The sequence below is a fragment of the Macaca nemestrina genome, chromosome 6 (genome assembly GCF_043159975.1).
Source record: "Macaca nemestrina isolate mMacNem1 chromosome 6, mMacNem.hap1, whole genome shotgun sequence".
In the NCBI taxonomy this organism is placed as follows: Eukaryota; Metazoa; Chordata; class Mammalia; order Primates; family Cercopithecidae; genus Macaca; species Macaca nemestrina.
The window spans coordinates 1642431-1669866 of record NC_092130.1 but is presented as its reverse complement, the minus strand read 5'-3'; the positions used below and the strand labels follow the sequence as shown (position 1 = coordinate 1669866).

The 27436-nt window shown below is 49.4% G+C and overlaps 1 protein-coding gene, 1 long non-coding RNA gene and 1 pseudogene across 9 annotated transcripts in view; all 3 read right to left on the bottom strand.

Annotated features, from left to right (window-relative positions):
* LOC105483992 (ring finger protein 130) overlaps positions 1-1139 on the bottom strand; it is a 158268-nt gene extending 157129 nt beyond the window's left edge. For 2 of the 8 annotated variants that reach the window (XR_011624402.1, XM_071097993.1), the window contains exon 1: positions 470-744. Coding sequence is in view for 7 of the 8 variants with exons in the window: in XM_071097993.1 (XP_070954094.1) it covers positions 470-716 (247 nt within the window). In the remaining variant the exon portion in view is untranslated. Of the gene's footprint in view, positions 1-469 lie in introns of all 8 variants that reach the window. The other 6 variants (XM_011745098.2, XM_071097994.1, XM_071097995.1 and 3 more) reach the window with 5 other exon arrangements.
* An 11873-nt stretch (positions 1140-13012) lies between these two features.
* On the bottom strand, positions 13013-18439 carry LOC105483990 (histone PARylation factor 1-like; annotated as a pseudogene).
* A 2610-nt stretch (positions 18440-21049) lies between these two features.
* LOC105483989 (uncharacterized) overlaps positions 21050-27436 on the bottom strand; it is a 14984-nt gene continuing 8597 nt past the window's right edge. Inside the window, exon 2 of the long non-coding RNA XR_011624400.1 lies at positions 21050-26062. This is a non-coding gene — a long non-coding RNA (uncharacterized lncRNA). The remainder of the gene's footprint in view (positions 26063-27436) is intronic.

Below are 27436 nucleotides of genomic sequence, written 5' to 3'. Positions count from 1 at the left end.
CCTCCATTTACCACTTAACGGCACGTTTTTATGTTAGAAAAGGGCCGCATCCTTCGAGATCCAGCGCAGCGTTAAGTCCGTGATTTCAGGAACAAACCTGCCGCTTCCAAAATACAGGCTGAGATGTCCTCCCCATGAATTAGTTTTGCGCTCTTGCACCACCTCCTTTGTCTACGCTGTCCCTGCAAACTCCTAGCTCAATGCCCTCCAGCAAACAAGCTGCTGAACGCAAAGACGACCGTTCCAAGTCTTTTTCAAAGAAGGGGAAAACCCAATCACGCTCCTGAAGCCTGGTTCCCACGGGAGCAGGCCGGGCTGTCCACGACGGAAGCCTCGACCCCGGCTGGGGCCGTCGGCCCGGCAGCGCGCAGCGGGAGAGCCAGGGCCAGAGCCGGGGCCAGGAACCCTAGCCCGGTCGCCTCCGCGGGATGCAGCGACCACCGCCCGCCGCCCCCGGGCCGGCACTCACCTCCGTGGAGGGGCAGCGGCGCCAGCACCTGGCCGCGGACCTCGGCCTTGGGGGAGTCCAGCCCGTAGCGCCCGCGGTCGATGCGGAACGTGAGCGGGGCTCCGCGGCCGGGCTCTTGCACCGTCACGTTGATGAGCGCCGTGTAGTACTCCTGGCTCGCGTTGTCTGCCCGCGCCGGCCACAGGCTGCAGGTCAGCAGGGCGAGCGCGGCGAGCCGGGCAGGGCCCGCCCGCCCCGCGCAGCTCATCGTCCCTCCGGCCGCCGCCGCCGCCGCCGCTCGCGGACCGGGCTCCGGGGCCGGCGCGGAGAGGCGGGGCGGGCGCGGCCCGGGCTGCGGCGGGAGCGCGCGCGCGCGGCCTGCGCGGGCACGGGGCCGAGCCCGAGCGCAGCCCTCCTGGACGCTGCGACCCCGCGGCTCGCCGCCCTCACGTCCGCCGCCCGCCCGTGGGGACGCGCCCATGGGCCCTCGGCGAGGGCGGCGTCTCAGGTCGCACGCGGGCGTCTCTTCAGGGTCCCGGGAGGGGTGTAGGAGCGTGCCCCCTCCATCCCCCCGGTCGGTCCCGCCGAATGGGAGGCGCCTCGCAAGGACGCGGCGCGGGAGGGGAAGGGCGGCACGGGAGGAAGCGCCCCCAGGAGGGTCAGAGGAACACAAAGTCCCTCTTGCGCGGCTGCCGCCTGAGGCGCGCGTCCGCCGCCGCCCCGCCCCCGGCTGGTCTAGCGGCAGCGCACAGGCCTGAGGCGCAGCCCCGCCCCGCGCGCATGCGTGCGAGGGCCTGTCCTCTCCCGCCCGCCTGCACGAGGGCGCGGGCAGCCGGGTCACCCGCCGGCGCTGCATGTTTCTCTGTCGGGCGTGATGGCCGCAGGGCCTGGAGCCCGGGAGATCTGCGAGGGCATATGGAAGTGTGTGAGAACAGACTACAAAAGATAAAAAGTTCTAACTTTAAAATAAGTGTTTAAAATTAAATGTCATGAGACCTATCATTCATGTCATGCAGTTGACCTCATGGATGGGGGATGACTGGCCCGGACCTGCAGGGACACGAGTGGTTGGGAAAGGCCAATAGGGCAGCAGTCCCTAACCTTTTGCCACTGGGGGACGGGTTTCCTGGAAGACAGTGTTTGCAGGGACTGAGGGAAGAGAAGTGGTTTGGGATGAGACTGCTTCACCTCAGATCATCAGGCGTTAGATTCTCCTAAGAAGCGCGCAGCCCAGATCCCAGCACGCGCAGTTCACACCGGGTTCGCGCTCCTATGAGACTCTAATGCCGCCCTGATCTGACGGGAGGCAGAGCTCAGGCCGTAATGCTCGCTCGCCTCCTGCTCGCTCACTGGTTCCTCCAAGGCCGTGGGCACGGGTCCGCGGCCGGGCGGTTGGGAAGCGCCTGCTCTAGTGACTGGGTGAAATACTCCAGGGGTCCCCGGACCATGAGAACCCCCCCAACACCTTCCCAAACGCGCGCACACACGACTCTCACTTTCTCTCTCCACGGCGTGTAAAAGATGTACATCGCTCTAAAGTATCAACTGAAAGGAAGAATGGGGCCGTGCAACTGATTTCAGGAACTTACAGGATCTTTGTGGGGAGGCGGAGGGGGAAAGTTTGGCGTCTTCTGACCAACCAGGGTTGACTCTCCTGTCTCCTATAGCGGGAAGTGGGTGGAGTCAGCTTAAAATCCGGAAAAGAGGTAGCTCCCCAAAAAGAAATTTGAGGCACTGTTTCCAGGAAACGGTACGGATGCAGTGCAGGCTAAAACTTAAGATGTCCACTACTGGCCAGGCTCAGTGGCTCACGCCTGTAATCCCAGCACTTTGGGAGTTCTACGTGGGAGGTTCACGAGGTCAGGAGTTCGAGACCAGAATGGGCAACATGGTGAAACCCCGTCTCTACTAGTAATACAAAAATTAGTGGGTCATGGTGGTGGGCGCCTGTAATCCCAGCCTGTAATCCCAGCTAGTTGGGAGACTGAGGCAGGTGAATCGTTGGAACCTAGGAGGTGGAGGTTGCGGTGAGCTGAGATCGCGCCACTGCACTCCAGCCTGGGCGACAAAGCAAGACTCCATCTCAAAAAAAGAAAAAAAAAAGAAGACAGATGTCCATTATTGATGACTTGGTGACATCCTTCACAATTTCTCCCTCCATTTCCCTCTCTTCCACCCTCTACCATAGTCCTTATAGACCATGCCCTGGCCTATGGATAACGGCTTTTTCTTTCTTACTTATCCTCAACAAGCACAGCCCCTAGACCAAAGCAGTGGGATCCCCACCCTGGGCCTGGCATTTAAAGAGTGCTCTGATCTGGTCCCCCTCCAGCTGGGCCCTTCATAGGGCAGGGAGTCCTTAGCACCAAGGTACCCATGCTCTAGCACCCACGACCCAAATATTCCTTGCCCCCACAACCCGGGGCCACATCTAGGGCCTGTGTGGGGCTCTTCCCAGTGAGGGTCTCCTGTCTTCTCGCTGGGTATGCCCTGGCCGACCCCTGCCCGAGAGGCTCATGGCCTCTACTCCTTTGTCCTTATAAGGGAGGAGTCTTCAAACTGTAAGATGCCCACAACCCCTGGCACAAGAAACAATTATAGAAGCTCACAAGCACCACTTTGTTAATCAGGTGGGGAGGAAATGGCTTTCTCAACCCTTCTGAATTTGTCAGGGAGAAAGTTGGTTCCGGAGCACCTTTAACACCTCCCTGGCACTTGCCGATCTCCTCTTTAAATAAAGCGAGATGAGGTCTCAGTGCACAGCCTCATCAGGCACCGGCATGTACGGCGACATTCACACCAGCCTGTACTTGGAAGTGGCATTGTCTTTTAAGGAGACCTTAAGGGGTTTTGTTTGTTTGTTTGTTTGTTTTTTATTTTCCCAGGCTGGAGTGCAGTGACGTGGTCTCAGCTCACTGCAAGCTCTGCCTCCCAGGTTCACGCCATTCTCCTGCCTCAGCCTCCCGAGTAGCTGGGACTACAGGCACCGCCACCACGCCTAGATTTTTTTTTTTTTTTTTTTTTGTATTTTTAGTAGAGACGGGGTTTCACCGTGTTAGCCAGGATGGTCTCGATCTCCTGGCCTCGTGATCCACCTGCCTCGGCCTCCCAAGGTGTTGGGATTACAGGCATGAGCCACCGCACCTGGCCAAGGAGATCTTAAGGTTTTAAGGAGACCTTAGGGAGACAAGAGGTTTTTCATTTATAATAGTGAGACAACGCTACCTTTTAAAATATTGTGGTAAAATATGCATAACATAAAATTGTCCATCTTAACCATTTTTAAGCATATGGATCAGTGGCCTTAAGTACATTCACACCGTTGTGTAACCTTCATCATCCGTCTCCAGAACTCTTTCCATCTTGTAAAACTGAAACTCTGCACCCATTAAACCTTCCTCCTCCCCCAACCACCATTCTTCTTTTCTGTCTCTATGATTTTGATGATTCTAGTTACCCACATCGGTGGAATCATATAGTATTTGTCCTTTTGTGAGTAGGTTATCTTGCTTTGCATGATGTCCTTGAGGTTCATCTCTGTTGAAGTACATGTCAGATTCCTCCTTTGCTAAGGCTGATTCATATCACATTTTATGTATATACCAAGTTTTTTTTAGCCATTCATCCATTCCACTGTATGGATATAATACATTTCGTTTATCCATTCATCACAGGACACTTGGGTTGTCTCTACCGTTTGGTTATTGTGAATAATGATGCTATGAACATGGGGCGTATAAATATTCCTTAATGCTTTCAATTCTTTCGTGTATATACTCAGAAGTGGAATTACCAGATCTAATGGTAATTCTATGCTTAATTTTTTCCAGGAACTGCCCTACTTTTTTTTTTTTTTTTTTTTTTATATAGTGGCTGTCCCATTTTACATTCCCACCAACTGCCCAAGGGTTCCAGTTTCTTCACATCCTTGCCAACACTTCTCTATTTGTTTTTCAAAATAGTAGCCATCCAAATCGGTATTAGGTGGTATCTCTTTATGGTTTTGATTTGCATTTCCCTAATGATTAGTGGTGTTGAACATCTTTTCATGTGCTTATTGGCCATTTGTATATCTTTACATGATGTATATCTTTTAAAACATTTAAGAAAAAAGTGAATTAATTAAAAGTATTGGTTAAATAAAAGCACGAGTGGTTTTATTGGACATGGCAGGTCTCCTGGAGGATGTGTGCCCCAGTCTGACTCTGGCCCACGCTGGCCTGTGAATAAGCTGCCCACGAGCCTTTTTCCTTAATGGGGTTATTTCCCTGACTCTACCACGCACCACATTCCCCTGCCTCTGTGTCCATTTCTCAGCCCACAATACATCCTAGGTCACCTGTAAGCCCCAGCTCAAATTCCCCTTCTCCCCAGAACTCCAGTGGGGCCCCAGCTGCCAGCCTCCCACATCCAGGCCCCGGAAGAGCTTCAGTCCTTCAGAAGAAGAGCTGTCTTCTCTATGAGCAATGTCTGCCCTCCCAGGACAGCAGAAGGGGTAATGTGTGTGTAAAGCATGCTGCACAGAGTTTGCGACTCCAGCAATCAGAGGCCAAGCAGCGTCCCCTGGACAGTGCTAGGTACCCCGGTGGGTCGCCCAGATTTCCCAAAGTCCAACTCCTGTTCCTCCTCCTCTTCCTTTTCTTTCTTGAATGGCACATAATCCCCACTGTTCCTAGGAAGGCCCTGCTCTTACTTCATTACTGATATGTTCCCTTTTATCACCATTTCTCACTCCATGACCCATAGGTAACCATTTTCGTGTGCTTCATGTGTCTCTTTTGTTTGTGTTCTTGCAAAATGCATGTTGTTGCTTAATGTGCATGTGCTTTTTAATTATTAAACTGTATTGGGTCATTGATGTCATTCTGTTTCTGATCCTCTTCACCCAGCACTATATATTTTTTTACTTCTTTCATACATGTATTAATTTTTTATACTGCAATATAACATACATACAGTAAAGTGCAAAATTTTTATGTGTACAATATAACACGTTTTTTATGAGGTGCAAACACCCTTTACCCATTATCTAGATCAAGATGGAGAACATTACTAGCACTCCTGAAAGTTTCCCTGAGCTTCTTAGTCGTGAGCACCCCACCATTCTGATTTCTTTTCATCTTTCTTTAGAGACAGGGTCTTAGCCTGTCAACCAGGCGGGAATGCAGTGGTGCAATCATGGCTTCTCGCAGTCTTGAACTCCTGGGCTCAGCAATGCTCCCACCTCATCCTCCTGAGTCCCTGGGACTACAAGTGTGCACCACCATGCCCAGCTACTATTCTGACTTCTGTTGCTTTTGATTAGTTTGCCTTTTGTTGAACTTTATATAATATAAATAGAATCACACAATATGAAATCTTTGGTGTCCTGTTTCTTTTTCTTAACTTATGTCTGTGAGATTTTGTGTTTTTGTGTGTGTAGTTAGTTTGCTCTTTTTATTCTCCGTATAATATTCCACTGTTGGCCGGGCGCGGTGGCTCAAGCCTGTAATCCCAGCACTTTGGGAGGCCAAGGCGGGAGGATCACTTGAGGCCAGGAGTTCGAGACCAACCTGGCCAAAATATTCCACTGTTGATTTATCCATTTCCTGTGGATGGGCATTCATATTGATTTTTTTGGGAATGTGATGGATTGAGCCATTATGAAGCCTGCATGCCTCTTGGTGGGGATGCGTCTGCATCTCTGAGAGTGTCCTTTGGAGCGGGATGATGCGTCACAGGCAAGCATGTATTTAGTGTTGGTAGGCACTGGGCGCCATCTTTTCTTTTTCTTTTCTTTTTTTTTTTTTTTTTTTGAGACAGAGTCTCGCTCTGTCGCCCAGGCTGGAGTGAGTGGCCGGATCTCAGCTCACTGCAAGCTCCGCCTCCTGGGTTCCCGCCATTCTCCCGCCTCAGCCTCCCGAGTAGCTGGGACTACAGGCGCCGCCACCTCGCCCGGCTAGTTTTTTTGTATTTTTTTAGTAGAGACGGGGTTTCACCGTGTTAGCCAGGATGGTCTCGATCTCCTGACCTCGTGATCCGCCCGTCTCGGCCTCCCAAAGTGCTGGGATTACAGGCTTGAGCCACCGCGCCCAGCCGGCGCCATCTTTTCAAGCTGCCCCCTTCCTCCCCACCTGAGCCTCTTTTATCTGTGTCTTCCCTCCCCACAGCCACCTCCTGCTCCTGTCCCTCATGAGTTTCCATCTATGTTGGCTGCTTCCACTGTTGGTAATTATGAAACCCCACCCCAGCTGTGGCTGCAGGTAAAACCACTGCAGAAACCCAGTCCAACTCCCCGGAGCAGGCTGTCCAGGAGAAGCTGTGTGTTCCTTACAGACCTGACGTCCTCAGGGATGCTGTAGGTGAAGGGCTGTATGGAGACATCAACCATATAAGAGATGCTTCTGATACTGGCCGAGCTTTTTCACATTCACATCGGATTTGCTGAATTTGCCTTGTGAAGAATTCAGTGAGGGCCGGGCACGGTGGCTCACGCCTGTAATCCCAGCACTTTGGGAGGCCAAGGCGGGAGGATCACTTGAGGCCAGGAGTTCGAGACCAACCTGGCCAACATGGTGAAACCCCGTCGCCACTAAAAATACAAAAATGAGCTGAGTGTGGTGGCGTGCGCCTGTAATCTCGGCTACTCTGGAGGCTGAGGCAGGAGAATCGCTTGAACCTGGGAAGTGGAGGTTGCAGGGAGACGAGATTGCACCACCACACTCCAGCCTGGGCAACAGAGCAGGATTCCATCTCAAAACCAAAGAATCCACTGAGAAGCCGTGTCCATCTAATGGGCTTCACAGAAGGCCAAGAGACAGGTTCCAGGTCCCCAGAGTGGGTCGCCAGAGCAAGCACATGGCAAGGGTATTTTAGGACTCTTCTTAGGAGCTTTAATAAGTACAAAGAGCATTTTTTTATTTAAAAAATAAACGTTCATTTTAATATAACCTTCTACTTCATAGCAAGTGATTTAGCTTTCAATGATAGTCATGTCACCTGCTTTTAAAAAGTGAGGTGTCTTAAAGAAAACTAATAACTCACAGGTAGAACACAGATGTGGTGAAATGGTGTGCAAAGGACAGAAAACGGAAGAGGAGCTCAAGGGACAGATGCCTAGGACTGGGTTCAAATCGATGCTGTGCTGAAGCCAGTTATTAAATATTCAGAAATTCTGCAAGCCGGTTGTTAAACACTGGCACTTTGAAACCAGCCACGGCAGTGAGGTAGTATTTATACCACGGAAAATTGGCACACACTACAAATCAGGCCTCCCTTCCCTCCCCCACCCCCTCTTTCTTATTTTTCACAGTTGTTTACCAGAGTGCCATCGGTTCAAATTCCCACTTGGCCACAAGTCAGCTCTGTGATCTCTGCAAGTTCTTGTCCCCTTGGCATCAGTTTCTCTCTGTGAAGTGGAGCTGATGACCTCTGCCTCTCCAGCTCTGCCAGATGCAAATCAGAGGACAGATGCCTGGAACATGGAGCTGATGTAGTTACCCCATTCCTCATGACTTGTTACTGGAGGAGTGAGGTCTGTGAAGGGTTCAAGTAGCAACCCAGGTGAGGACTGAAACACCACCCTCCCACAGGCACCCCCGGGAGCACTCACAAGCACCAGGTGCTCACTCGCACCAGGACATGACGTAATGGCATTTTATTTAGAAGAATCTACAACATATTTGCATTAGCAATCCAAAACATTTACTCTCTTCTAATGAAAAATTTCAAATATATGAAAAAGTTGCAAGACTGGTACAGTGACGCAGCCGTGTACCCCACCACCTGGGTTCAGCAGTGACTACCATGTGGTCATAAATACTGTATCTGAGGGGTCCTCAACCTCACAGAGCAGGCAGGTGAGTGAGTGAGTGAAGCCTCATCTGTATTTACAGCTGCTCCCCATTGCTCACATTACCGCCTAAGCTCCACCTCCTGTTACATCATCAGCAACACTGGATTCTCATAGGAGCGTGAACCCTGTTGTGAACTGTGTGCGTGAGGGATGTGGGTTGCACGCTCCTGAGAATCTAATGCCTGATGATCTGTCACTGTCTCCCATCACCCCCAGATGGGACTGTCTAGTTGCAGGAAAACAAGCTCAGGGCTCCCACTGATCTACATTATGGTGAGTTGTATAATATTTCATTATATATTACAATGTAATAATAATAGAAATAAAATGAACAATAAATGTAATGTGCTTGAATCATCTCAAAACCACCCCCAGCCTGATTCCAGTCAATGGAAAAATTGTCTTCCACTAAACCTGGTCCCTGGTGTCAAAAGTATTGGGTACCTGCTGCTCTATCTGTCACTTTGATTTGTCAAGTTCTTTCCTGAACTATCTTATGACCCTTTGGGCTGTTCTTCCATGCTATCATGACCGGGACAATGAACAATGAATTCCCTAAAATAATTCCATATCCCTCCCCTAGTCAGATATTTCCAAACATCTCAACATGTCCCTCCACCCTCTTTTATTCGAATGTGATCCAGTGGAAGTTCTGCGGTGCGGGGGCGTTGACTGTGTCTTTTTCTAGACATCCAGACTTTAAGGATACACCCAGACCCAGCAGAAGTGGACAGCCATCCTGAGACCCAAAGCTTGTATCCTGCCCTGGGACTGCAACACTCAGAACTCACCAGGAAATGTACTGAATTCTGCTGTTTTCCTGTCAACGACACAAATGTGTTGTGTTCTAATTTGTTGTGAGAACACTGAAATTATACCGCAATCACTGCAACCTTCTCATTTGTAGCAAACCAAGAACCTCAAAAAAATGAACCTGCCCAGGCTCCTCTCACCTCCGAGAGGCTTCGCTAAATGAGCGAACCTGCCCTCCTTTCCCTTCTCTGAGGGGATGTCTCATTAGGGAAGTAATGGCCAGGATGTGGGGAGGGAAACCTGCCATGCTGGCAGCCCCCTGAGCCCAGGGCTCTCAGGCCATGTTAGTGACAGTCTGATGGGGTGACATTGTGGAAACCCCAACTGACCCAAGAGAAGTGACAGAATGGCTCAGATTTGGAAGCTGTCATGTTCCAGAGACCAGAATTGGATCTTCCTGCAGATGCTCAGACAGAGGAATTGTTACACCTATTTTGCAGATCTGGAAACTGAAGTGCAGAGAAGTAAGCTCTTTGCCCAGCTGATGAGGAGTGAGTGGCGGCTCTGGGGTGGCAGCCCACTCCTGGCAGCCTCCCGGGCCTCACTCATGTTGCTATTGCAGGTTGGCACCAGGCTCAGGATACAGAGGATCCCTGGGTTTCCTTGCATTTGGCTCAGCCCAGGAAGCCTGAGGCTGACAGTCGAGCTCTGTCCAGGAATGTGGGTGGGTCCTGGACCTGGTCGATGCTGAGCAGAAACAGGCTGCCGGGATGGCTGCTAAAAAGCAGGATCGAAGGTATTGCTTTGTCCTTTGTCAAGATGGGTTTGATCAGAGTGATGAATGACTAGGCCACAAAAAGCTGAGCGAGAGGCCACGCGGCCGGGCTAAAGAAGCCTGAGGCGGCCGGCAACCCCTGCATCTGAGGGCCGGTGCTGAGGCTGATCTGCAGTGGTGATCGTTGGATTCCTGAGGCCCCTCCACCAGGGGACCTGGGATATCCAGGAGGACCCTTATGCTCATGGGCAGGAGGGACAGACTTGGTCCAACTTGCACGGAAAGAGGCTTCTTTGAATGTAGAGTGATGACTGACTGAGCCACAGAGAGCTGAGCCAGAGGCCACGCGGCTGGGCTGAGGAAAGCGGCAGGGCCACTCATCTGGCTGGAGGTGCATCCGGAATTGGTTCCTTCTGGTGGGTTCGTGGTATTGCTGACTTCAGTGAAGCCACAGACCTTCACAGTGAGTGTCACAGCTCTTAAAGGTGGCACGTCCGGAGTTGTTTGTTCTTCCCGGTGGGTTCATGGTCTCGCTGACTTCAGGAGTGAACCTGCAGACCTTCCCGGTGAGTGTTACAGCTCATAAAGGTAGTGCTGACCCAAAGAGTGAGCAGCAGCAAGACTTACTGCAAAGAGCGAAAGAACAAACCTTCCACAGCACGGAACAGGACCGGATGGGGTTGCCGCTGCTGGCATCGGGTGGCCAGCTTTTATTCCCTTATCTGGCCCTGCCCACATCCTGCTGATTGGTCCATTTTACAGAGTGCTGATTGGTGCGTTTACAAACCTTTAGCTAGACACAGAGCGCTGATTGGTGCGTTTACAATCCTTTAGGAGACAGAAAAGTTCTCCAAGTCCCCACCCCACCCAGACGCCTAGCCAGCTTCACCTCTCAGAGGGAGGGCAGCAGGGCTAGGCTCAGAAAGGACAGCCCTCAGGCAGCTCTGGGGGTTGGGGTAGCTGGAACCAAGGGGTTCCATGAGGGTGCTGCTGTCGGGCCAAGCCAGTGCTGGGTTCCTCAAGGATGAACACAAGCTTCCTACCTTGGATCAGATGCCTGCCCCTTGGCTGTAGAAACTCGAACCACCTTGACTGTCAGCTCTGCCAAGAGGGTATCTTATGGGGGAGGAATGGGCCCCCTTCCAGGGCCAAAATAGCTCAGTGGGCAAAGGACAGGCAAGGGCAGCCTCCATCTGCTGCAGGGGGAAGCTCGTGCAGATGCCCTGATCCCACTTCCTGCCAGGTGAATACTGGCTGGTTTCTTTCAGACGTAGAGGTAGGGTTTTGACCCTCTCTCTCAGACATGTCTTAAAGGTAGGGGACAATGTGCAGATCATTTGTGGTCAGCCGAGAATCTGACGTGAGACCCAGAAGCTTTTCCATGACCAGCAGCCTGGGGATTCAGGAGGGCGGGCAATGCAAGCTGCCAGCCCAAAGCTGACACCAGAGTCCAGGACACTTTTAAGCCAACATTCAACACAAGAGAAAACAAACGAACTGTGTACATAAGGATATTTACTGTAGCATTAGCTACAGGGACAAAAAGTTGGAAATAAACTCCTTTATTTGTTAAGCAAATTGTAGTGCAACAAATTTGAGGATGGTTATGCAGCTATTAATGTATCGAACAGGCTGTAGCAACGTGAAGAACACTTATCATGTTCTGTTGAGTGCAAAAGCAGAATACAAATAAATCTCTGTTCGCCATTATGTGGAGCAAGTCCATATGTATGAACAAGGACTGGAAAGTATCAAAGGAAACTTAAAAAGTCCCAGGACCCTCAAACTCCTGCCCAGGGTTAAGCCTAGACGATGAGCCATGCAACCCCCTCTTCCAGATGAATGGCTGTTACTAGTATTATGCATTTGCCAGATCCCATCAGAAAGGTACAAGGTCTCAGGAGAGCTGGGTGCAATGGCTCACCCCTGTAATTCCAGTGCTCTGGGAGGCTGAAACGGGAGGATCACTTGAGGTCAGGAGTTTAAGACCAGCCTGAACAGCATAGCGAGACCCCATCTCTACAAAAAATAATAAAATAATTTGCTGGGCATTGTGGCGTCCCAGCTACTCTGGAGGCTGAGGAAGGAAGATTGCTTAAGCCCAGGAAGTTGAGGCTACAGTGAGCTGTGTTTGTACCACCGCACTCTGGCCTGGATGACAGGGTGAGACCCTGTCTCAAAAGAAAACAAAATATAAACAACAACAAAAATCTTCTAAAAAAGTTTGGTGAGGGCCGGGCGTGGTGGCTCAAGCCTGTAATCCCAGCACTTTGGGAGGCCGAGACAGGCGGATCACGAGGTCAGGAGATCGAGACCATCCTGGCGAACACGGTGAAACCCCGTCTCTACTAAAAAAATACAAAAAAATAGCCGGGCGAGGTGGCGGGCGCCTGTAGTCCCAGCTACACAGGAGGCTGAGGCAGGAGAATGGCGTAAACCCGGGAGGCGGAGCTTGCAGTGAGCTGAGATCCGGCCACTGCGCTCCAGCCCTGGCGACAGAGCGAGACTCCGTCTCAAAAAAAAAAAAAAAAGTTTGGTGGGGGTTGAGAGTTCCGGATTGGCTCAGATAGATGACAAAGGAAATCTCTTGCCGGGCGCGATGGCCACGCCTGTAATCCCAGCAATTTGGGAGGCCGAGGCGGGTGGTTCATCTGAGGGCAGGAGTTCGAGACCAGCCTGGCTAACATGGTGAAAGCCCGTTTCTACTAAAAACAAGAAATTAGCCGGGCGTGGTGGTGGGCACCTGTAATCCCAGCTACTCAGGAGACTACAGGCAGGAGAATCGCTTGACTCCAGGAGGCGGAGGTTGCAGTGAGCCGAGATCGCGTTACTGCACTCCAGTGTGGGCAACAAGAGCGAAACTCCATCTCAAACAAACAAACAAAAAAGAGATTCCACCTGTAGAAGGTGAGGGCCTGTGGGGATGTCAAGAGATCACGTGTCAGCGTGAGGAACAGAGTGACAGATGCCTTAAGGGGCCGCTCAGTGCTCATCCTTTCTCCCACGCCTGACATCACAGTAGAGGCTGTAGAGGCTGTAGGAGGTAAAAATTCAGTTTGCCTGTATGGGCATCCACCCGTTCATCCACCCACTCGTTCATTCAGCACAGTTTTATGGAGCAGCCGTTCTAGGTATTTGGAATACATTAGCAAACAATTGAAGATCCTCCCCACCCGCCCCCCCGCCCGCCCACCCACGGCACTTTCCAGCCTCGAGAGGTTCCGGGCAATGCACGGGCTGGGAGCTCAGCTGTGCCGTATTTCTGCTTCTTCCTGCCACATGGGGTCCCGAGGACAGAAGCCATGCACTAAAGGCAGTGGAGATGGACAAGGGAGCCCGGGCCCCTGAGGACTTTCCCAGGGCTGAGCCAGCCTGGAGCTTTCTTCTGCACTTCTTTGTTTAAACCCCAGTGTGAAAGATTTGCTGTTATTTGCATCTGAATGCAGCCCTAACTGATGGTAGTAGAGACAAAGGGGAGGGAGCACTGAAATACTCCAAGGCTGGCCTCTGGGGTTTTGGCGTCTTGAAATTTCCCATGTACTCATTTTAAAACACTCCCAAATTAGGCCTATCCTAGAGAAGGGAGCTCCTCCTGACACAGGGGCCCCAACTCTGAAAATCTAGAACTTGGGATTTTCAGCTAAGAGTGAAGAGGGCAGTTGGGGAGGGCCCTTAAGCAATCCCATGGCCCCCACAAGCTAAGGGTGGCATGCACTGATCAGCGCCATGGTGGGTGCAAGTATGTGAAGCCCAGCTCAAGCGGGAGGAGAACTTAATGGGTCTGACCTAAGGCACAAGTGCTCAAAAGATATCATCAGTGTTGGGCTCCCTCTGTGCCTGTCTCAACCTTGCTCTCCCCTGGGTTGCCTTCATTTGGGTTGCCTCAGGTGGCTCTCCCTGTATGGGCACAAGATGATCCCCGGCACTTCCCAGCACATTCAGGAGGAACATTCTGTCCTCTCAGAATCCCAGTGGGGCACAGCAAGACAGAAATGCTTTCTCTTTTTTTTTTTTTTTTTGAGACGGAGTCTCGCTCTGTCACCCAGGCTGCAGTGCAGTGGCACGATCTCGGCTCACTGCAAGCTCCGCCTCCCGGGTTCACACCATTCTCCTGCCTCAGCCTCCCGAGTAGCTGGGACTACAGGCGCGGCCACCACGCCCGGCAAATTTTTTTGTATTTTTAGTAGAGACAGAGTTTCACCGTGTTAGCCAGGATGGTCTCGATCTCCTGACCTCGTGACCCGCCCGTCTCGGCCCAAAGTGCTGGGATTACAGGTGTGAGCCACCGCGCCTGGTCGCTTTCTCTTTTTTAAAGGACTTTCCATTCCGTATTCTGAGCCTCAGTGGCTTATCTCACGTCGTGAGTCCCACTAAGCCAGCCACTGGGAGCAGCCAAATAAAATGCTCCAATGGACCAGACCATGTGTTTCTTCCTAGAGGCCAAGGGGAAGGACCCCTTGACCCAGCCCCATGGACTGAGAATGGGGAGTGTGGTATAAATAAAAATAAATATTGGTCTTGGTCCCTGCTTCTTGGCATATAACTCCCGAAATCCTTGGAATCTCTGATAATGGTGATAATCTCTGATCATGATTTTAGATAGCCTCAGGATGAGGGCTGGTTGCCAGAGGAACCAGCCAGGTATTTAAAGGGTTGAGACTTTCAACCCCATCGCCCAATCTCCAGGGAGGGGTGCAGAGCGGGAGACTGATTCAGTCACCCCTAGCCGAGGCTCAGGTAATGAAGCCTCCAAGCTTCTGGGTTGGTGAACACACAGATGCTGGGAGGGGATGCACCCAGAGAGGGGATAGGGGCTCCAGGCCCCTTTCCTTATCCCTCGCCCTGTGCATCTCCTCCATTTGGCAGTTCCTGAGTTGTATCCTTTATTACGGCAGGAGTAAGGAAAGTGCCCTCCTGAGTCCTGTGAGTCATTCTAGCAAATTACAGAACCTGAAGTGGGGCAGGTTGTGGGAAGCTCTAACTTTGTAGCCAAGTCGGACCAAAGTGTGGGTGGCTCGGCACCGGAAGACAGGCCAGTATTACGGGACTAAACCCTACGGAGTGTCAAGCCAACTCCGGGTAGTTAGTGTCGGAATCGGATTGAATCGTAGGACACCCAGTTGATGCCAGAATTGGTTGGTGTCTGGAGGGTTTCCCAAGGAAAACTGGGATGTGCTTACAGGTATAAGGGACATAGATCTGGGTAGTGACAGTAACAGGCACACTTGTTCCCCTGTGACAGAGGTGGCTTGCCCTGCCCCTGGGCTGAGTCAGGAGTCTCTCCAGCATCACCTGGGGCACGCCAGGAGCATCCCAGGCTGGGAAGAGAGACACCCATTGGGGGCCATTGGGATGCCTTGGGCTGCAATTAACAGAAACCCTCACTGACATGGGCTTCCTTGAGAAGGGGATCCAGGGGAAGAAAGGGCTTTGGGCGGGCTGCGTGGCCTTTTCGCAGGCTTCATCCCCAGGGCCATCTTCTCTCACAGCTGCAAGATAAATGCCAGCCCCAACTGGAGCACGGCACTTTCTCATTCCTACTGGATGGGGAGAGAGAAAGCATTCCCTCAAAGGCAGAAAAAAATTCTCATCTTCAGCCATTTTTTTTCTTTTCTTTGGCAGAGATGGGGACTCTGTTGCCCAGGCTACTTTTTTTTTTTTTTTTTTTTTTTTGAGATGGAGTCTCGCTCTGTTGCTCAGGCTGGAGTGCGGTAGCGCGATCTCAGCTCAATGCAAGCTCCGCCTCCCGGGTTCACGCCATTCTCCTGCCTCAGCCTCCCGAGTAGATGGGACTACAGGCTCCCGCCACCACACCCAGCTAATTTTTTGTATTTTTAGTAGAGACGGGGTTTCACCGTGTCAGCCAGGATGGTCTCAATCTTCTGGCCTCATGATCTGCCCTCCCAAAGTGCTGGGATTACAGGCGTGAGCCACCGCGCCTGGCCCAGGCTGCTCTTAAATCCTGGGCTCAAGTGATACTCCTGCCTCAGCCTCCCAAAGTGCTGGGATTACAGGCAAGAGCCACCACACATGGCCTTCAGCCGATTTTGATACCTGCCCAACCACTCTGGACGAATAGCATCAACAAGGCGATGCCAGGGCTGATTGCTTTAAGCCCGAGCCCCTGACTGGAACAGGAGATACGATGACATCACAGACTGGCTGATGTGCTCACACTAACTTCATGAGGGAGGGGACTGTGTGAAGGCGGTGGGTTCTGGGTGGATGCTGTCTGTGTAGAGCTGCATTGCCTGGTACCGTCCTGACCCATGGGGAAGGAGATTACCTTCTCTATTTTCTCCTCCTTTGCCTTTTCTATTTTTTTTCTTTACCTTATAAATGTTTTTATTAAATGTTTATTTTTTGTATTCCTTAAAAACAAAACAAAAATCACAAGTTTAACACTAATCCTTTGAAATACTGTACACCAAACAAAGCCACCTCACTCATGCAGCAAGTTGCTCTGTGTTCTCTTTACTTCTGTTTGCGAAATGATCCTCAGTAATTTCTGCAGATTCCTCTTCAACAGATTATATGCAAGAGGTAAATGCTGGCCAGCAACTTTATGAAAATAATGTGAGCCACAGCGAAAGAGCTCCATTCCCAACTCAAGCCCCGAGCCGTAATCACGTTCATCATTAGCAAACTGCACAAAAGTCATCATTTCCTGAATGGGAACAAAAGCTTTGAGTCTCTCCTCCTCCCTTGCAGCCTCAACTATTGTCTTGCAAATTCTCTTGACGTCAGCATGTGTTTCAGGGAGCTCTGTGTACCCAACATGATTTTTATCCACTGGAACAGCCAAACCTGCACCACGAATGACCTTCGTCACAACTTTCTCATCTCTCTGTTTCATCTTTGTGGTTCTCTGTTCCAGTGAGTACCCCACTTCTCTGGCTGCTTCTGTGAGTTTTTCATCTATGTTTTTCAAGAGATTAGTTTTCTTTTCTTTCTTTTTCTTTCTTTTTTTTTGAGGCAAAGTTTTGCTGTTGTTGCCCAGGCTGGAGTGCAATGGTGTGATCTCGGCTCACCGCAACCTCCGCCTCCTGGGTTCAAGCGATTCTCCTGCCTCAGCCTCCTGAGTAGCTGGGATTACAGGCATGCGCCACCATGCCCGACTAATTTTGTCTTTTTGGTAGAGACGGGGTTTCTCCATGTTGGTCAGGCTGGTCTCGAACTCCCTACCTCAGGTGATCTGCTTGCCTCGGCGTCCCAAAGTACTGGGATTATAGGCGTGAGACACCACACCCGGCCCAGTGTTCTTTTTATCCGTTACTTCTTTAAGTTTTTTCATCAAAAATAATTTGACTGCAGTAAATACATTATCTCCATTTGGAACAATTGTACACTTTTTCTTTGCTTCATTTATACCAACATATGCAGGAAGTTCATCAGTAGAACCCCTGAAATACCCCATGTGGTACTGAGTTTTATTATCTCCAATAGTAATGGTCTGGAACTCAGGAGGATCACAGTAAAACCTCCAATGAAGGTTAACATTCGGGCCTGTTGAATTTTCCTTCGTTTTTTGTTTTCCAGCAAGGATATCAGAAGGACCAACTAACTGAAGCCCGAGGCTTTGCAGAAAGTGACCAGCGGGCTTTTCAGGATCCAGTTCTTCACAGAACTTCCAGAAGCCATCGACATCTTCACGTGAAGAGAGCTTATAATCATTTTCTATTTCTTTTTGAAGATCACATCATCTTCACAGAATTTACTTTTCTTCACATCGACTGTTTTTTCACAGGCCCCTCCCCGCCAGACTTGTGCCTCCTGCCACCCCCGACCATTCTGCAGCTGCAGCGCCTTTTTTTGGTTTTGTTTTTGATGGGGTCTGGCTCTGCTGCCCAGGCTGGAGTGCAGTGGCAGAAACATAACTCACTGCAGCCTCAAACTCTCAGGCTCAAGCCATCCTCCTGACCCAGTGACCCAGCCTTCTGAGTAGCTAAGGCTACAACCACGCACCACCGTGCCTGGTTAATTTTCTGTTGTTGAGACAGGGTCTTGCCATGCTGCCCAGGCTGGCCTGGAACTCCTGGCCTCAAGTGATCCTCCCACCTCAGCCTCCCAAAGCGCTCAGGTTACAAGTGTGAGCCGCTGTGCCTGGCCTTCTCTTCCTTTTCTCTCCCATTTCACCCTCTTCCTCCCCTACCACTCTGTTCTTCCATCACCTGTTTACTTTTGCCCTCCCCTGTTTTCTGACTCCACCCCACACAAGTTTCACCAGCTAATTTTAAATAGAGATAAACCTTAGCATTGGCTATACAGGTTGGACAGATGGCTATACCTCTTTAAACCTCAAGTTTTTAATCCTTAAGATGGGAGAATTGGCCAGGTGCGGTGGCTCACGCCTGTCATCCCAGCACTTTGGGAGGCTGAGGTGGGCGGATCACCCAATGTCAGGAGTTTGAGACCAGCCTGGCCAACATGGTGAAACTCTGTCTCTACTAAAAATGCAAAAAAATAGTTACCCAGATGTGGTGGCATTCAACTGTAATTCCAGCTACTTGGGAGGCTGAGGCAGGAGAATCCTTTGAACCCGAGAGGCAGAGCTTGCAGTGAGCCGAGATCGCACCACTGCACTCCACCCTGAGCAACAGAGCGAGACTCCATCTCAAAAAAAAAAAAAAAAAAAAAAAAAAATTAAAATAAATAAATAAAATGGGAGAATTAATATTAGTCTTGCATGGTAATTAGGGAGGTTAAATATTATATTTTGGATTCTGAAACTGGCCAAGATGAAGTAAGAGACCACTACAATTCATCCATGCCGCCGACTGGGGACAAAATCAACAAGTCACTAGCTAAGGACTCTGCAGTGTTAACAGGAGCAGGCAGACTGGAGAGAAGAGCTGAAACTTGAAGGATGACCCATTCAAGGGCAAGTTTCCCAGTTCCTTTTTCTTTCTTGTCTCCAGGTTTTGAACTGAGGTCAGCCCCAGTACAGAACTGTGCAGCATGTATGGGCAGAGAAGACACCAAGAGAACCATGTGCGAGTAGAAAAAACACAAACCGTGTTTCCTCTGCTACCACGCCACAGTAAGCAACACAGAAGGCTTCGGTGACCAAGTGTTGGGGGATTCTCCCCACACACCAGCAAGCAAGCAACCAATTCTGCATCAGGGTGTCCTCCATATTCTAATGCTATCTACCTGGAGATATCGTCGGAGCCCACAGGGTGGGGCTCAGTCCCCAAGACTGCCCCCACTTCTGATGCCACTCCCAAGTCTGGGCCTCAGGAACTTCTGACGGACCGGCTTTAAGTTGGGGTTCCCATGACACCCTCCTTGTGTTCAATTAATTGGCTAGAGCGGGAGCGGCTCACAGAACTCAGGGACACACTTACGTTTGCTGGTTTGTTATAAAGGGTATTGCAAAGGATATAGAAGAAGAGATGCATGGGCAAGGCATGGGGAAAGGGGCACGAAGGTTCTGTGCCCTCCCTGGGCACGCCGCCCTCCAGGAACCTCCATGTGTTCAGCTATCCTGGAGGTTATACAGAGGCTTCATTACATGGGCATGGCTGGTTAAATCACTGGCCATGGGTGAACAACTTAACCTTCAGCCCCTCTCCCCTCCCTGGAGGCTGGGGGGTGAGGCTGGAAGTCCCAGGCCTCTAGTCCTGCCTGGGTCTTTCTGGTGACCAGCCCCATCCTGGAGCTACCTGGGGGCTGCCCGCCTTCACCCACCTCTTTAGCACATGAAAGCCACCACTGTGGAGATTCCAAGGATTCTAGGAGTTGTGGGCCAGGAAGCCCAGATGAAAACCAAATGTGTATCTTATAATGACATACCATTTCTCTAGCCAGAGGACTGGGAAAGGGCCTTCTGCAACATGCAGCGTGCGTGGAAGGGAGGCCCTTGCGTTCATTTATTTTCCCTTTTTTTCTCTCCTGCTTCAACTGAGGGCAGCTGAGGTTCAAAGCTGCACTATGGTGCCAGCAGCACGAGCACACAAAACTCTGAGAGGAATCCCACAGAAGCCACTGAGTGTGAGGTCAACCCCAAGAGGAGAGGGCTGAGGAGGGGTCCCTAATTCCGTGGATGAATGAATGCAAATCCCAGGCTTGCCTGCAAGTTGCACAGAACAGACCCAGAGTAGTATACCAAAGTCTTTTTAAAAGTTTTTCACGGCCGAGTGCGGTGGCTCACGCCTGTAATCCCAACAGTTTGGGAGGCCAAGGTGGGCAGATCACCTGAGATCAAGAGTACTAGACTAGCTTGGCCAGCATGGTGAAACCCCATCTCTGCTAAAAATACAAAAATTAGCTGAGCATGGTGGCTTGAGCCTGTAATCTCAGCTACTCTGGAGGCTGAGGCAGGAGAATCGCTTGAACCTGGGAGGTGGAGGTTGCAGTGAACTGAGATCTCACCACTGTACTCCAGCCTGGGCAACAAGAGCAAAACTCTGTCTCAAAAAAAAAAAAAAGGTTTTCACATTTGGCTGTTCCTGACCAGCCTGGTCAACATGGTGAAACCCTGTGTCTACTAAAAATATGAAAATTAGCTGGGCGTGGTGTTGTGCACCTGTAATCCCAGCTACTTGGGAGGCTGAGACAGGAGAATTGCTTGAAGGCGGAGATTACAGTGAGCTGAGATCACACCATTGCGTTCCAGCCTGGGCGACAGTGAGATTCCATCTCAAAAAAAAAAAAAAAAAGTTTTTCACTTTTAAATAACTATGGATTCATCGGAAGTTGCGAAGATAGTGCTGAAAATCCTGTGTACTCTTCACCCAGCTTCCCCCAAGGGGAATATCTTTTTTCTTTCTTTTTTTTTTTTTTGCCATTTTTATCCTCCATTGTCAACCCCAATGGGGATATCTTATATAATTATATAAGACATTGTAGTATGATACTAAAACCAGGAAGTTGACATTGGCACAATGCTATTAACTAGACTACAGACTTTATTCAGAGTTCACTAGTTTTTACAAGCATGTGTGTGTGTGTGTGTGTTTGTATAGTGCTATGCAATTTTTGTATAGATTTGTGTAACCACCACAATCAAGACCCTGAACCACTCCTGTCACTACAAACTCCCTGTGCTACCGCTGTACAGTTTACTCACTTCCATGCCTTTCCCTGTGCTCTGGCAAGTGCTAATCTGTTCTCTATTCCTGTAGCTTTGTCATTTTGAGAAATTATGTAAATGGAATCATACAGTATGTTACCTTCTAAGATTAGCTTTTCTCGCAAAGCATAAGGTCTGCAAGATCCATCCAAGTTGCTACATGTATCAATAGCTAGTTCCTTTTTATTTCTGAGTAATATTCCATTGCATGGATGTTTCAGAGTTCTTTTAACGTTTCCCCCCATGAGGGATATTTGGATTGTTCCCAGTTTTGGGCTGTGGTAAACACAGTGACTATGAAGATTCATGTACATGTTTCTGTTAAACATGAGTTTTCATGTCTCTGAGACAGATGCCCAAGAGTGTCATTGTAGAGTCACATGGTAAGTCATGTTTAGCATCGCAAGAAACTGTCACACTTAACTCCAGGGCAGCTGTGCCACCTTACATTCCACCAAGCAAAGTCTTTGAAAATGAAGGTGGCATTGCATCTACCACACATAGAAGATGAGGCAGCATGTATGATCTGAACCTAGTCAGGATCGATTGCTTGCTAAAGCCACCACAGTAAAATGTCACTGTCCGGAGAATTTTAACAAACACCCAGGGTCTCAGGCGTGATATTCAATATGTCCAGGATGCAATCCAAAATTAATTGAAGTTGAAATAACCAACAAAATGTGACCAATTCTCAAGAGAAAAGTTAACCAGCAAGAGATGCTGGTCTCCAGATAACCCAGACATTGTAGCGGCTCTTAGAACTGTGCTCCAAGAGGTAAAGGCAAACATTCCTAGAAAAAAAAAATGACAGGTGTGATGGCTCACATCTGTAGTCTCAGCACTTTGGGAGGCTGAGACGGGTGGATCACCTGAGGTCAGGAGTTCGAGACCAGCCTGGCCAACATGGTGAAACCCCATCTCTACTAAAAACACAAAAATTAGCCGAGTGTGGTACCACGCGCCTGTAATCCTAGCTACTTGGGAGGCTGAGGCAGGAGAATCACTTGAATCCAGGAGGTGGAGGTTGCAGTGAGCTGAGATCACACCACTGCACTCCAGCCTGGGAAACAAGAGTAAAACTCTGACTCAAAGAAAAAAAAAAAAAAAAAAAAAAAGAACTGTGCCCCAAGAGGTAAAGGCAAATATTCCTAGAAAAAAACATGAAAAGGTAAATGCTTTCAGCACACAAATAGAAACAACCAATGGAAATTTTAGAGCTGGAAAATACAATATCTGAAATCAAAAGTCCAGTGGATGAGATACGTAACTGAATGGAGATGACAGAGGAAAGAGTGGACTTGAGGGTAGAACAGTAGAAACAATCCAATTTGAATAATAGAAACAAAGAGTGAAAAAAGAAAAAGAGCCTCAGGGGCCATGGGGCAATATGAGAAGGTTGATGATTTGTGTTATTGGAGTCTCAGAAAGAGAGTACAAGGTGACTGGGCAGAAAACAATACATTGAAAAAATAATGGCTGAAAATTTCCCAAGCTTACTAAACATTTATACAGATTCAAGAAGCTCAGCAAATCTCCAAAAGGATAAACTTATAGAAAACCACACTCAAACACATTTTAATCATGCCAATGTAAACGAAAGATGAAGAATAAATCTTGAAAAAAGCCAGAGAAGAGTGACACATGGCATACAGGAGAATAGCAGACTGTGGATTGCTCCGGAGAAATCCCAGAGGCCAGAAGACCCGGGAGCAACATCTTTCAAGTGCTGAAGGGAAATAATTGTTAACCCAGTGTCTTAGTCCATTTAGGCTGTTATGACAGAATGTGATGGCTGAGTGACTTGTAAACAGCAGAGAATTTCACAGTTCTGGAGGCTGGGAAGTTCAAGATTACTGCATGGGCAGATTCGCCATCTAGTGAGGGCCCCTTTTCTGCATCATAGACAGCTGCTTCTCACTGTGTCCTCACATAGTGGGAGGGACAAGGGAGCTCTCTGGGGCCTCTTTTATAAGAATGCTAATCCTGGCTGGGCATGGTGGCTTACGCCTGTAATCCCAGCACTTTGGGAGGCCAAGGCGGGCAGATCATGAGGTCAGGAGATCGAGACCATCCTGGCTAACATGGTGAAACCCCGTCTCTACTAAAAATACAAAAAATTAGCCAGGCGAGGTGGTGGGCATTTGTAGTCCCAGCTACTTGGGAGGCTGAGGCAGGATCATGGTGTGAACCCGGGAGGTGGAGCTTGCAATGAGCTGAGATTGCGCCACTCCACTGCACTCCAGCCTGGATGACAGAGCAAGACTCCGTCTCAAAAAGAAAAAAAAAGAATGTTAATCCCAGTCAGGAGGGCTCTGATTTCATGATCCTAGCACCCCCACAAAGGCCCCACATCTCAATACGATCACAATATGGCTGAGGTTTCAACATATGGATTTTGAGGGGATGCAAACATTGACTCTACAGCACCCAGGATCCTATATATCCCATGAACGTTCCTTCAGGAATATTCCCAGATCAAGGAAAACTAGGACATTTGTGGCCAGCAGACCTGCTATAAAAGAAATGTTATTGAGGCAGGAGGACCACTGGAGCCCAAGAGTTCAAGACCACCCTGAGCAACATGGAAAGACCCCATCTCTACAAAAAATTAAAAAATTAATTGGGTGTGGGGGCATGTGCCTATAGTTCCAGCTTCCTGGGAGGCTGAGGCAGGAGAATGGCTTGAGTCCAGGAGATCGAGGCTGCAGTGAGCCATAATTGTACCACTGCATTCCAGCCTGGGTAACAGAGTGAGATCCTGTTTCAATAAATAAATTAATTAAGTAATAAAAATAAAAACCATTAGCTGGCAGGGTGGTGCACCTCTGTAATCCCCGCTTCCCCAGAGGCTGAGGTGAGAGGATCACTTGAGCCCAGGAGTTTGAGGCAGCAGTGATCCACGATCACGCCATGCACTCCAGCCTGGCCAACGGAGCAAGACCTCATCTCTAAAAGAAAGAAAGAAAGAAAGAAAAAGAATGTTAAAGGAAGTTCTTCAGGCTGAAGGGCAAGGATACCACAGGAAAACTTGGGACTTCAGAAACGAAAGAACAGCAGAAATGCTACATGTCCAGGTAAATATACCAGACTATTTTTCTCCTCTTAAATTCTTTAAAGATACGAATGGCTGCTAAAGGAGAAAATGATAACATTGTTTGATGGAGTCTGCCATATATACAGATATAACACATATGACAACTATTAGTTAAAAGGGAAGGGTAAGGGATGCATAGTGACAAGGCATCGAATTCGAAGTCCAGGGAGACTCTACATGCCGTGCAACGTGGCGTGTCTTCGTCCCCTCTGTGTCAAAGCACTGTGTGGTCTGCAGGTCTTTTTGCCATTAAGTAAGATCAAAGGTTTTAACACTTAATGAAAGTTGACTGAAAGAAAGAACGAATGGCTTCAGCCAGGTCTGCTATCAGCCACCATTGTCAGAAAGGCCTCTGGGTTTTATTCTCAAACTGCTGCCTCTCCAGGGAAAGAGGTCCTAGGGGTTAGTGCTCTGCCTGCCCTTCCCCCTGCTCCCAGTTCTCTCACCCCCGCGCGGCTTAGCCTCAGGCCTGGCCCCAGAAAAGTGTGGATCTGAGAATGGGGTGACCCGCTGAGGACTGCAACCTCAGCCTCAGCTGCATCGGGCCTGGGGTCATCTGTGGTTTGCCTGCGTGGGAACTTTCCACATCCTGCCTTCTTTGGAGAAAGACCCTGGGTTTTTCTTGTGGACCCCTCTCTCCCACTCTCGGCTCATGTGGTTGGGTGAACCTCACCTCCTTAGGCTCCAGGTGAGCAGGTGGCCGCAGCCTGGCCAAGCAAGTCATCTTAACCCTGCCCACCGGGCAGTGCTGACCTGTCTACAGGTGCAGTAGGCACAGTGCCTAGGGCCCAGAGTGCTTCTAGGGGCTCATGGAAATGTTTTAAGTTCTCTCCAAATTGGAAGGAGAAAAACAACCTTTTAAGATGAAAGAAGGCTTTCAGCAGCCTTCCTCTCTAGGTTAATCATTTCTAGCTTTCGATTTAAAGTGACAGATGCATGGCGCTTCCTTTCACTTGGACACCTAGAGGCCATTGTAGGGTTATTAATAGGTCTAATTTCAATATTGTTGTGTTTCAGAGAATAGGAAGGCTGGAGGAGAGGGAGAGAAACAGGAAATGGCTGGCGGGTGGAGCAGTCAGAGCACACCCATATGGATTCAGTTCACTGTCTTACATGGGCACGGTTCCTGGTGCCCAAAGCAAGTGCAATAGTCACTTGAACCATCACTGATCACAGATCACCATAACAGATATAATAATAAGGAAAAAGCGTGAAATATTGGGAGGATTAGCAAAACGTGACAGAGACAGGAAGTGAGCACGTGCTGTTGGAAAAATGGCCCTGATGGACTTGTTCAGTGCAAGGTAGCCACAAACCTTCAACTCGGAAAATTGCAGTATCTAGGAAGAGCAATAAAGCAAAGTGCAGCAAGACGAGGTGACCCCCCTACGCTGTGACTTCTCTCCCCTGGCTGGATACAGACTAATTCCTGTGTTTTTATTTTTAATTCAAGTCTTATTATTATTATTATTATTATTTTTTGAGATGGAGTCCTGCTCTGTCGCCCAGGCTGGAGTGCCGTGGCATGATCTCGGCTCACTGCAGCCTTGGCCTCCAGGGTTCAATCAATTCTCCTGCCCGAGCCTCCCGAGTAGCTCAGATTATAGGTACGTGCCACCATGCCTGGCTAATTTTTGTATTTTTAGTAGCAATGGGGTTTCACCATGTTGGTTAAGCTGGTCTCGAACTCCTGACCTCAGGTGACCTGCCCGCCTCGGCCTCCCAAAGTGCTAGGATTACAGGTGTCAGCCACCATGCCTGGCCTAATTCAAATCTTAGTTTTTAAAATAAATAACTGTGTCAGTCAGGGTAAGTTTGGTTGTGCTGTGGTAACAATGCCAAGGTCTCTGTGGCTTCAACCTCACTCATACTGCGTGTCTGTTCCCGGGTGCTGGCAGCTTTACTCCGTGTAACTTCCCTTGAGGATCCTGGCCGACAGAGCCTCGACTGCCTGAACATTGCTGATCTCTGGGCAGGAGAAAGAACATGGCATCTGTCACTTCTGCTCACACTTCATTGACTTATGCAAGTCACATGGCTGCTTCTGACTTCCAGCGATGCGGAAATGCAATCTGACCACGAGCCTAGGAGGAGGAAAACCAGCAATTTCAGTGAGCAGCATTAATGACTACCAGATAGCACACGCACATGTGGTAGCTTCAGGTGGGATACATCCACATGGGCCACGTCCATGCGGAAACATTCGCTTGGGATACACCCACATAGGACGCATGTACATGGATACAGCCACACGGGCACATGCACACGGATGCTGCCACACGAGACATATTCATACGGGAGGCATGCATGTGGATAATTTCACACGGGATACAGTAACACAGATGTATTCACAGGGGATAACATCCACATGGGATATATCCACGTTGTACATCCACATGGGAGACAACCACGCAGGATTTGTCCACAGGGCAGCATCGACATGGGACACATTCACCAGCATATGTTCACATGGTTCAGAGATCAAATCAATCATCCTCACTAGACAGGTAAGTAGTTTCATTGGCTTCTGTGTAAACTTCATCTTTTATATTTTTCATGCAAATACAAATAAATATCATGTGTTCTTATTCCCTCTCCTCTGTTCTAACACAAGTGAGAAGAGAGTATACTATGTAGTCTGTCCTGCAGTTCGTTTACTTTTTGAACTTAATGTCATAAGTGAACATCCTTTATTTTTAGCACGCAGTGTTTCCTCCGTCATCTGCACAGCTGCATGGCCTCCTGTCAGATAGATGGATCATAGTTAATGTCATCAGCAACCTATAGATGTGCACTCAGAGTGATACCACCCTTTTCTATCATGAACGATGTGGCAATGAGTCAATTACTACATGCGGAATTTTGCGTGCGTGCCACTGTAATATTTTTCTAGGGCTGTCCTAACAAATACCACAGACTGGGCGGCTTCAACAACAGAAATGTATTTTCTCACAGTTCTGGCGGCCAGAAGCCCAAGGTCAAGGTGTCAGCAGATTTTTCTCATTCTGAGGCCGTTCTCCCTGGCTCCTTCCCAGTGTCCTCACATGGTCTGCCCTCTGTGTGGATCTGTGTCTCCATCTCTTCTTCTTAGAAGGACACCGGGCAGATTGTTTCGGGCCCACAATAATGACCTGGTTTCAATTTAATTTCCTCTTCAAAGGCCCCATTTCCAAATACAGTACCATCCTGAGGTACGGGGGGCTAGGACACCAACATGAATTTTGAGGAGATACAACTCAGCCCATAGCAATCGCTGTATCAGTAGGCAGCAGGATGGTCTGGTCAAAGATCAATGCAGTGTAAATTTTGATAGACATAACCCAATGGCCCTTCACAAGAACTGTTACGGACTGAATGTGTGTGTCCCTCCCACATTTACATGCTGAAGCTCTAACCCCCAGGGCAATGGTATTTAGAGATGGGGTTAGGAGTTAATTAAGGTTACATGAAGTAATGAG